This window comes from Pavona decussata, unplaced genomic scaffold (assembly GCF_977016875.1).
Source record: "Pavona decussata unplaced genomic scaffold, jaPavDecu1.1 SCAFFOLD_64, whole genome shotgun sequence".
Classification (NCBI taxonomy): Eukaryota; Metazoa; Cnidaria; class Anthozoa; order Scleractinia; family Agariciidae; genus Pavona; species Pavona decussata.
In genome coordinates, this window is record NW_028145484.1 from 4,958,105 (window position 1) to 4,970,000 (window position 11,896).

Genomic DNA, 11,896 nt, shown 5'->3' on the forward strand with positions numbered 1-11,896 from the left:
AGTCGGCATTTTTCACTTGTTTATGTCCCTAGGAATCTCGGCATTTTGTAAAACTCCTTTGGGAATCATTTTTAACTGCAAATAAGGCCCTCACAAAGAATTATCTTTTTAACATTTACTTTGACTTTATCTTTTGTAGGCTATTTCTTTGTCCCTGGTCTTTTGGGAGGCCTAAAAAGTGTCTCAGGGGACATTTTTGGACACACTGATTTGATTGAAACCTTTTAAACGAATATTTCTATTTCGTCCAAAATCGATTTTTTTCCAAGGGGTAAGTCCAGGATTTTTGGTAAAAAAATGACCAAATTTTTAAGTCAGCATTTTTCACTAGTTTATGTCCCTAGGAATATCGTTGTGTCGTAAGACTCCCCTGGTAATCATTTTTAAGTGGAAATAACGTACTGACAAAGATTTTTCTGTTTAACTCTCACCCTGACGTTATCTTTTGTGGGTAATTTCTTTGTCCCTGGGGGGCTAAGAAAGTGTCTTAAGGGACATTTTTGGACACACTGATTTGATTGGAAGCTTTAAAAGAACATTTGTATTTCGTCCAAAGAAAGAATTTTGGGTTAAACCCTCACCCTGACTTCATCTTTTGTGGGCTATTTCTTTGCCCCTTTGGAGGCGTAAAAAGTTTCTCAGGGGACGTTTTAAGGCACAATGATTTGATTGGAAGCTTCAAAAGAATATTTGTCGGGGGTCCAAAAATCGACTTTTTTTCCAAGGGGTAGGTCCAGGGTTTTGGGTAAAAAATGACCAAATTTTGAAATCCTCCATTTTTCATTCCTTTATGTCCTTAGGGAACTGTGCGCGTCGTAAAACTTACAGTCGCTGACTTTTAAACCTTGTTTACCTCGTTAAGTAAAGTTTTCACACATAAGAAAATTCCCATCCCCGACAGATGTTTAATTCAATTCCCTTAACTATAATTTTTGATTTCAGCTCTTGTACCAGATAACAGATCTAACATTTGTCATGAGAGTAAAAATGAACTTTGAAGTACACTTTTCACAAATTATAATCACATACACATTCTGTCACTTCCGTGCTCTTCTGCACAAAGAGTAAGTCCCGGTTTCCGTATGATCACAAAATATGGCAGAAATCTTGTTCATTGCAGAATGGTAAATGATCACGAAGGATCGCAAAGCATAATTGGCCAAATTATGAACTAAATATTATGGAAGGATTTTTGATCGCTCAATCACAGAATAGCCAATTTGCAACCCTGCAATCATTGTTTACATGGAAACCAGGCTTAAGAGTTTGACACCTTCTTGCAAATAATTTATTTTCCCTCTGTTTCCAGAAACCGCTAGAAACGTTTTTAGCATTAAAAAGCGTTCATTTTTCTGCTCAGCTCGTTTTGAGAAACAAGAACAGGTTATAAGCCATGTACAACTGTTGCTAGGATACAACATTAATAATCATGTTAATAGTATGGCTAAAACTTGTATATCACCTATACTACATTTAAGGGGTGGGGGGATAAATAAGGGGGTGGGGGTGGGGAATATAATTATCCAGGGCCCAGTTACATAAAGCATCTTATGATAACTGGGAGTTTTCATTCCTTGCATTTCAAGGCAGTTTCTCATGCTCTTTTTGAATTCCCTGTCCTCAATAAACCGCCTTCAATTGAGTAGTCCAGCATAGTGCTTGAGAAGATGCTTTGAAACAGGAGAATCGACCGCAGAAAACATCAACAACGTTGATTTGTAAAACTCCCACTACTCAACTGGGCACAGGTTTTTTGAGAGCTTATGTCTGTACCAAACTGCACCTTTTCCAATATAACAAGGCAGAGTTTGGTACCAATTCACAAAACTGCAAACCAAACATTGAAGGCGAAATATTGATTGAACATTGTCAAATGAATGTGAATTCCTTTATTGTGAATGTATGAGCAAGAAACTTGAACCTGCTCATAGAAAAGTAAAACTTCCAAACTTATCAAGAATTTATTTTTTGTAGCACATGCTTGTGCCTGACAGAAGTGCTGCACGGCACAATGTGATCTCTTTAAAATGTTTGACATCTTTGAGACAACTTTCTGAAGGCTTCCCCGCCACTGGCCAGCCTTATCCACAAACTCCTAAAGAAAACTATTGTCAGAAAGAAAAAGAAATGGACAACTTCACCTCCAACAAAGTTTGCTGTTAGCTTGGCCAGATGAAACTGAATGATTGTCTTTTTCAACTTAGTTGATAATGTAATTTGGCCTCCGTAAAGAGATTCAAGACTGACGTTTCGAGCGTTAGCCCCTTGTCAGAGCGACGAAGGGTTATTCCTTAAAACGTTAGTTCTCGAATCTCTTTACAGTGGTTAAATAGACCCTTCTCCAAAATGGTGACAACAGATTTCAGGGAGTTAAAATTGAACTGAATGAAAAACTGATACCAGCACTGGAAAGAGCACCTTTACTTTAGTAGCCTTGCAAAGTTTCAGCATATTAGGTGTTATATCAGCTTAGGAAATGTTAGATGACATTTGACAAATTTACACACGTTTGCATGACTGGGGGGTATACATCATACCCCCAGTCATACAAACGTCTCTAAATTTTTCATTTTTCAACTTACATTTTCTCAGCTGATATCACACCTAATATGCTGAAACTTTGCAGGGTTACTAAAGTAAAAGTTCTCTTTCAAGTGCTGGTATACGTTTTTAATTTTAACTTACTTGAATTTTCGGCCGCCATTATTACATTATCAGCTAAGTTGATAAAACTAAACATTTATTTCTACTCCTGCACCAATGTAACAATGGCCAGTTTCTTTAAAAGCTAGCTCTCTTATCCAGATGAAACGGAGTCCATCAAAGAGATGTTGCAAAGTTGTCAAAAAATCATCTGTTTAACAGTTTGACACTGGTACGCCATGCAGCACTGGAATATCACCACAAGTTATTAATCATTTTTCTTATCTGACACCACTGCAGCCTCAGGGGTGGTGGTACCATTTTCAATAGCCTTAGGTTCCTGTTCAGCTGGGGCGGCAGTGTCTACTGGCTCGCCAGTCGTACCAAATTCATTTACACGTTTAGGATCAATGGGATAAATCCATCGCTGATACAAGGCAATGAAAAACACAATATCTGCAACAAAATAGTAATACAACAGCTAAGTTACAAATCATTCAAACTTGTCAGTTTAAAGTAGATCATGTGGCCAGACTGAGTTGCTGAATCTTCTGCCCTAATCATCAAGTTTACAAGAATTCACATCACCAACCAAAAAAAAACCAGTGCCATGAAAAGGAGAATTTCTTGGATTTCTCTGAGGCAGAGGATTAAACATGAGAAGAAGTGAGCATAAACCAAAGTTTTGGACATTATTAGTTAATTTGTTATTAGTTTCATCTGCAGAATGAAGAGGAAGTGCAAATTAAAAAAAGGATAGATGGACAAAGAAGAAGAGCAATGTAGCAGGGAGGAGAAAAGCAATGGAAGGACAATATCACTCAGAATATTTCCCCTTAAACCCCAAAATTTCTAGGCTGATATCTAAAGAGGCCCTTCATGTCCATATGAATTCATGAAAGTTGCAAAAAACTAAATAAAGGCAGAAAAGCAAACATTATTGCTCAATAGAAGAACTATTCACTGAAATACAAAATAAAAACCTAATTAGTAAAAACATCACAGAAATGATGATTATATGGCTCTGTGACTCCTAGACATGTAACTTCTAAGTAAGACCAAAAGTGCTCACTAATAAAGGGTCTAAAAAGATAGCAATTAAAATAAATTTACATGCTAACTAAATAACTCATTCTGTTAAGTTTCTAGGTCAAGAACACTGGCACACATTGGATGATCGATGAGTTACTTCAAACACTGTGATGCCCCATATCATAATGTTGGGCAGAGCTGACTTACCATCTCTAAAACACCCAAGCCTGTACAGTGTTGGCATTTTGATGACAAAAGCAAAGAGATCATCAATGAAGGTGTTGAGTGCCTTGTATGTCATCATGCGCCACGGCAGATGAGCCACGGATTTCATTTTATAGTTGATGAATAGTTGCGGGGTCATCATGATGAATCCTAACAAAAAAAAGGAAAGATTTAGGGGGAAAGTAGAAAAAATCATCACAGAAGTATCAACAGTTTTGTTAGCTACAGATTATTATTTATTATATTTTTATTGGCAAACCAAACTACAACCCTCCCAAAAACTACTTGAGACAATACTATTGTAAAAGGCATAGAATGATATTGCTGTTTTTCCCAGTTGTGCAGTTCCAGAAAATATCCGTATCTCCCCCTTGAAAATCATTGGAAACTCTGAGGGGGTGGGGGGGTGGGGGTGTCAAGATTCAAAGATTTAAAGTAAAGCGTGAAGTTAAATTAGAATTTCCAGAGGGGAGGGGTATGGATGTTTATTGGCACAACACAAAAAAATTTATTGATTTTTACAAAAATTTATAGATTCTTCAGATTTAAATATTTTAGTTATTCTTTTTGTAATAATACACTGTAAATATTTTGGCAAGATTTGCCCACAGCAGCACATGTTACACTACATACTTTATCATGCAACTTGGTTGCAGTTTGCTGCAAGACAAGTTGAACAGAACTTGGCTTGCATAATGCCATTTAGAAACCACATGACAAAATAGAATCAATCTCTAACAAAATAATATTACTCACCAAATGTCAAAAGAAAGCCATACAACATACTAAGAATCCACGAGTACCACCCCTTGTGCTCAACGTAGAGCAGCGAATAAATAGCATAACAGATTAACAAAGGAAACAATGCCCATGACAAGTATTTGAATGCCATCTAAAAAGAAAGATGAAATTTGATGATTAACGTGGAGTTAAACTGACATAAAAATAAATAAAGTTGTTTCTGGATAAGTCTTTATACCAGTAATTCAATTGTTGAAAAAGAAAAAAGGATCTGTTATGGAAGCATTGGACAGAAATAAGGATTGCCAGCCCTTAAAGGGGAAGTATCACGAAAATTTGCTGTCATTTCAAAACCCAAAAATGTTTGACTGTCAGCAGAAACAACGAAATAATTGTCAAGTTTGTTAAAAATTATCACCCCAGTGCAATAAAACTGTCGATTAGTGCCTCTGGCCAGAGACAGAGTAGGCCGGTTTGGATTGAAACTTGAAAAATAGTAGGATAATTTTTTCAAGGTCTCGCATTTTTGTTTCCAAAATGCGCTAGGACAGATCACGAGTTGTTTCTTTCAAGAATTGAGTTGCTTTCGTTTCTCTCGTCGATCTAGAATTATTTGGCAGGTGATTGAAGGTCTTATTTCATCATTTTTAACAAAAGATATCAAAAACCCCATGATACTTCCCCTTTAAAGGAAAATATAGTTAAGAGTAAACTGTTTTAAGTTTTGCAGTATTTTGCTTTCAAATTTAGACTCCCTATTCCTCTTATTGAAACCTTTGGGATTTTTCTGAATTTTTTTTTTTCACTTTTCTATGTTTAAAATCAATGTTCAGCATAGTATTCTATTCATACTGATCTAATAAGGGTCAATAAGAGAATGGATGAATTACGGGGCGGCATGCATTCTTTTTTGAAATTAGTCTTCTGTGAATGTGCTGATTCCTTCATTCTTTCCATTAACTTTGAAGGTCAGAGTAATATCACCTTACCATATCATACTGCTTTGTTTCAGACTCCACATATGTTTCTTTATCAGCAAAGTAAATTCTTGGTATTACACCAAACCAACGGTTTTCTCTATCCACCTACAAAATGAAAGAGTAGTCAATATAAATTGTTATTTTAAAAGGACAAAATTCATGGGACAATATGAAGCAGAAATCTGCTATCCCTAACACTTGGGGGGTGGAGGACTCCTGCCAAGAAAATAGGTATTTATTTTAAGATAACCACGTGAGTAACAAATTATTTCATAAATGAGAAACCATTGAATTATGCATGCAACTTAAACAACCACAAAAAGACAACCTGAAAAAATTCAGGCTTGAACGCTGATTAAAACCCATGACCTCTGTGATACAAGTGCAGTGCTTTTACAACTGAGTTATCAAGCCAACTGGGAGGTGGTCATTTTGTGAATTTGCAATATACCCGTACAAGTGAAGAGATGGAAGTGATAAATATGAAGTGTACATATATTTGATCTGTGGATGTAACATTGTCAATAAATGAGAGACCATTGCAGCTAGGTAAGAAACTAAAAGCACCTGCGAGAAGAAAGCCTGAAAAAAATCTGGGGTGAACCGTATTCAAAACCATGACCTCTTTCAGAATAAAAAATTCCTGTAAATGGTTCAATCACCTTTATGTCGACAGCCTTGTTGATCTTCCAAATCTCAATCAAGAGTCCAACAAAGCAGCTGATGATGATGACAGTGTTGGTTTCATTGTCCATGACGTACAGGAGAACAATGACAGACTGGAATACATTGAAGAACACAGACCGAACAGACAGACCTTCCAGAGTCTTGCGGCTTCGCCAGAACTGTATGTCTAAAGATGTTGAGAACAAAAAAGAATCAAATTTGGGCACGCTGTGGAGGATTGTATTCATGAATCACTCAACAGAGAAGTATACGAGAAACCAAACATACTTGATTTCTGCGATTTAAATAACAAATGGAGATATTAAAAAGGGATAGGGTGAGTGCCATGCTATAAAATTCCAAATATAATTAGCTCCAACACAAATAAAATACACCTTCCCCCCCCCCCCCCCCAAACCCCCTGCCAAATATACATGTCCTGTCATTCTCTTTTGGAATGCTACAGAACTTTTGAGGAAACAGTCATACAAATATGTCTGTGGCATTTCTCTACAACATGGTACGACAGAAAGCCACAAATGCTTAGAACAAAAATTAATCCTTCCAAATCAGCACTCTTAATCCCCATGAAATCAATGAATGCTTTTCATCCAACTAACATATATTTCTTCTTTTTTATGTTGCCAAGCTCTCACCAATAGCATAGCTCCACTGCTCACTATATAAACACAAACAACCCACAATTCCTTGATTCGCTCACATGAAGGGCTAAACCTTGAAATGTCAGCACTCTAATCAATTTATGGTGGCCAAATTACTTTAATCAACTCTGTTGACAAAACCAAACATATAAATACGACTTGTATATCTGTCTATATAATTTTAATAATTAATTCTTACATTAAAATCAAAATTAACTTACCATTCTTAAAAGCTAAAAATTCAAAGACAGTGTGTACTAATGTCACAATCATAGTCACACCCAGCAGGTAAGGGTTGGTCTCCACTAAGGCTCTCTAGTTACGAAAAGACAAAAATACACACCATGGATGAGTCAAGTCTTACATGCTTCCTCAAACCATATATGCTCTGATGAAAGGTGAACACTCAAAATACATGTCATGCATGAGTCAAGTCTTACACGCTTTCTCGAACCAGAAACGCTTGATGAAGGATGAACACTCAAAATACATGTCAGCTTTTGTGTAGAATGAATAAAATAGAATAGTTCTTTATTTAAACATGGTAAAATCCATCAGGAGTATAAAAATTAGAAATAACCTAACTATCCTAAACAAAATGCAAAAACTAACTACAACTAATCTAACTAGAACCTGTTTTTCACGAATGCTGTGTATACTCTAACATTAAAAATGACGATTAACTAATCTTTTAAATTGACTTAGAGATTTAGCTTCTCTCACATCACAGGGCAGGCTGTTCCAGAGAACTGCTCCGCTATTACTAAAGCTGTTTTTCATTAAATTAGTTCGCGGAAACAGGATAAATAGTTTGTTAACGGAGTCCCTCAGGGAGTAACGTGTTTCATTTTGTTCAACAAATTTACAGGATAAGTATTCAGGAACAAGACCATTTAAAGACTTGTATTCTGTATGTTTACAGTACCAATAATTTTTATTTACCTTATCAATTCAGTTGATTAAAACCAATACAGCACCAATACACCAATACAGCACCACAGATTCTTTGATTAGAAACTAACCCCCTTTACATAATTTTGCTATCTAGATTAGGGCTTTTTTAAAATTACATACATGTCTGAAATAAATCTGATGGTATATTTCCAGCCTGGTGAATGAATGAGAATGATATATTATTCTAGAAAGTGACACAGGCATACCCGGAAAAAAAGAAATATACTGGAAATATTCTATCACATTTATTTCATATACCACGAGTTCAACATTCAAATCCTAGCAGTATGCAGGATGTTTTTCCCATGAACCTAGTTTAATGGCCTTAGCTCCCACAAGTCTCCTGTAGCTCAGTGGTAGAGCATTCAAACTAGTAAACGGAAGGTCTTAGGTTCGACTCCTGACAGGAGCACTCAGATTTCTTTTTTCAAAGTATGCCTACAGTGTCACTTTCTTGAATAATACATCATTCTGATTCATTCATGTATTTCATAAGTCTCTTTTATTAGAATAATACAATCAAGTGGCCATGCTGTAATATCAATGTCAAATTCATTTACCCACCTTGATGGAATCTTGTTCCTCTTCTGTTTGTTCTGGCTCATCACCCAGAACTGAAAACCACTTCTGTCTCATTCTCTGAGACTCATACATTTGCCATCTGAATAGTGATATCGGGATGTAGGTTAGGTGTAACTCAAGAGTCCTGCAAGATTTAAAAAAAGGTGGAAATAGTGTACAGTTTGCCACCAAAAGTCAACAGAACCACCCTGTGCAGCATAATCAACAGCACCATGTGAAAGTACTGTCCAGGGCAAAGATTTCATTCAAAATAAAATTATGCATCACACCTCAGGAATTTATCCACTGACTCAATCTCAACAACAGGTAGTATCATCTTGTACAGCAAAGTAAATAACATCACGGGAAAGTACTGCTCAGAAGCTTTTCATTGAGCATTGCACAGGGGGTGAAGTCATTAATAACATGAATGGATGTTTGACTCTCACAAATAAAGGGCAAATTCTGAGTGGCAAAGTGAAGATACTGTAAATTTTCAACTCAAAACTGATAACAGGACAGAGTGGAGTCCAATTCATCCTCGAACACCCAAGGGCTGATAGTGGGGACAAGAAAAAAGTCAAAAAGGACACTTATTCTGCGTCCCCACTATCTGTTACTAGGTCTCTGAAAATGAGTCCAATTCATTCACTAATCATGCAAGAAATTATAGGATCATCTTATTTGCTAAACCAGGAGGATGATTGCAGACAAAATTAGAAAATATACTGTCATGTAATCAATTAGTATCATATCTATGACAAATTTCAAATAAAATATAGGAGGAAAACTTTTTGGAGAATGAAAAGACGACATCTTTATTGGCGAGAAATGTGACAGGAGTCATTTAAGTACAACTGCTTATTACATTGCATGTGATGGAAAGTAATGACCCGTTTAAAATAGGCATCACTGGTGCACTTTGCTGTTGATGTTCAAATCAAAGACGCTGATGGCCAATGAAATTTCAGTGTTCTGTTATAGTTGTGATAATTAAGAAGAAAATGTGAACAATGACAGAAAAAAAACTTACTTTGTTGTTTCATTAATAGGCATGTATTCGCTTGCTAGATTCCAGTAGTTGTTAAGATATAACAATGGATAGTACCTGCCAGTGATGTTGTCAAATATGAGAACTAAAAAAAAAAAGAATAAATTGACACAGTTATGTTTAACTTAGTGATTTGATGTTTTTACTGGTAAATTTGGTCTAATTTAGTTAATACAACAAATTTTAAACAAGTAACAATGTAAAGCTAAAGGTTCTTGTCAGGGGAAACTCAACAATGGCAGAAGACAGTATTCAAAGCCTCAGAGAATTTTAGGCCACTTTAAATACACTAACCACTTAACAACATGCATGTCTCCACATACAATATACAACGGGTTTAAGCCATAAATCGGGTGTCAAAATTCTGATGCTCTACCACGGAGCTACAGGAGACTCGTGGGAGCTAAGGCCATTAAACTAGGTTTATGGGCATCCGAACTAGTGATCAGAACAACATGTAGTAATCGGAAGGTCTAAGGTTCGACTCCTGATAGGAGCACTCGGAATTTCTCTTTCTGAGTTTGCCTGTGTTATTACTGAATAATACATCGTTCTCATCTGTTCACCAGGCTTAAAAAAAATATTACATCACATTTCTTTCCAAATTGCAGCATGTTATCCAGCATTTAAACTTCATAGATATTCTAGGGCTGCTATTTAGTTATTAGAAGCTAGGGTTAGGGTTAGGGACAGCAACTAAGTATTATCATGTACAACTGCACTGATGACAGCCAGCAACCAAAAGCTTGGCAATGGCTAAAAAACAACAGACATGTGAAGACATCTTGAGTTTCTGACCAGTTATTCTCCTTGTGTAGCCGACTGCTTTAATGGCAGCCCTGTTAATGACGTGGAATTACAGAACCTTAAGTGTTTTTAAAAAGAAACAAATGTAGTATGTTTTTAGTCCACCTACATTCATCCATTGGTTGTGGCACAGAGCCCTGAACCCATGGTGTCTGATCATCCATTAAATTGATTGTCAGATTGGGGTGCCAATAAGAAATAATTTCACCAGGTTTGTTGACACCTGTTGATTGCTGCAAAAAATAGACATTAATTTTAAATAATTTTAATCTCTTTGCGAAAAAAAAGTTCAAATACTAATTGCCTATTAAAGAAAACAAACACAAATGAATTGACATGAGACAAAGATGAGAACACATTCAAGGAGACCAACAGCTTTGATGCTGTTTTGATGAAACACAAAAACATTAGGAGTAAAATTTAGAGGAAATCTATTTAGGATATTAGATACAAGGTAAAAATGATAATGTGTTCATTAATAATAACCAATATTTAATTTAAATTTCAAGTCTGGGAATAAAAAGGTTGATAAAATTTAAATAAATAATTATTATAATTATATTATCAATAATAGCTTACCACCATGTCTGGATTGGCATCAGCCTTACCAGTCAACAGATTAACAGTTTTGTGAACACGTCTTTTTCTGAAAACTGTCAGTACTATAGGAGAGAACAAACAAGAAATACGCTAAACATACATCCGTATGCATGTTGATCAGTGATGTCTTTCACTTCATCAAATCACGGGCAAACTCAAGAGTTCATTTTGTAAGGTTCTGTTGCTCAAGGCAATTTGTCCTGCAAATTTCAAGCAATGCCACACAAGACATCTTGCAAATGAAATTGGATGTCTTACAATAGAGAAATCCACCATACATTTTACAATAATACCTTGCAAACCTAACACAGCCAATAGACACATAGGAAGCCATAGTTGTTTCAGAAAATCATTCCTGTACTGACAATATTGTGTATGCTTGGTGTTAGAAGTTTCTAAAACTTTTCTGTGAATTTTTATGAGCGTTTTACGGGTTTTCGTATGCTAAGAATTGTGGGTAAATCTACCAGTAGCCATCTTTTTCAGTACGGTCGATTGTGCTGCAAGTTGGTGAAAAATTAGACTAGTCTACTTCTCACAGTGTCTTGAGATACCTTGCAGTATGTATTTGTTTTATGTAACTTACAATGTATTATTGCAGTGCCCTTCATCGCAAGTTGCAGACAAAATTCCCTTGAGCACAGTAGTACCTTTAATCTTTTAAATGCTTAATCGTCCTTAAAATGGCACATTTAAGAGGGTCAACACATACTTACACATAGTTCTGTTTACAACTGCAAGTCTGTTATACTTAGGATGCAGTGGATCAGGAGATTTGCCACGTTTGGTTACGAAAACATGAGCATAAAGTGTTCCATTGTTCTGTAACCGCTGTTCAGGACAAAAAGAAGATAAATGATTTTTCATAAAGATTAGCATACATGTAGCTTCTATCAAAAAATGTCAATTACAGGTAAAATAAAATGTTTAAAATGAAAAACCTTCAGTATTCACTTTGTATTACCTTGACAGAA

At 35.9% G+C, this 11,896-nt stretch overlaps 1 protein-coding gene across 1 annotated transcript in view; it reads right to left on the minus strand.

Moving 5' to 3' along the window:
• Nucleotides 1-885: 885 nt before the first annotated feature.
• The window catches only part of LOC146478665 (putative lipid scramblase CLPTM1), a 12,130-nt gene continuing 1,119 nt past the window's right edge, over nucleotides 886-11,896 (minus strand). Inside the window, exons 3-13 of the mRNA XM_085112284.1 lie at nucleotides 11,639-11,753; nucleotides 10,902-10,984; nucleotides 10,432-10,555; nucleotides 9,498-9,600; nucleotides 8,468-8,609; nucleotides 7,171-7,264; nucleotides 6,284-6,474; nucleotides 5,631-5,726; nucleotides 4,657-4,792; nucleotides 3,883-4,050; nucleotides 886-3,099 (exon numbers count right to left, since the gene is read on the minus strand). Coding sequence (XP_084968410.1) covers nucleotides 2,912-3,099; nucleotides 3,883-4,050; nucleotides 4,657-4,792; nucleotides 5,631-5,726; nucleotides 6,284-6,474; nucleotides 7,171-7,264; nucleotides 8,468-8,609; nucleotides 9,498-9,600; nucleotides 10,432-10,555; nucleotides 10,902-10,984; nucleotides 11,639-11,753 — 1,440 coding nt within the window. The 3' untranslated portion in view covers nucleotides 886-2,911. The remainder of the gene's footprint in view (nucleotides 3,100-3,882; nucleotides 4,051-4,656; nucleotides 4,793-5,630; nucleotides 5,727-6,283; nucleotides 6,475-7,170; nucleotides 7,265-8,467; nucleotides 8,610-9,497; nucleotides 9,601-10,431; nucleotides 10,556-10,901; nucleotides 10,985-11,638; nucleotides 11,754-11,896) is intronic.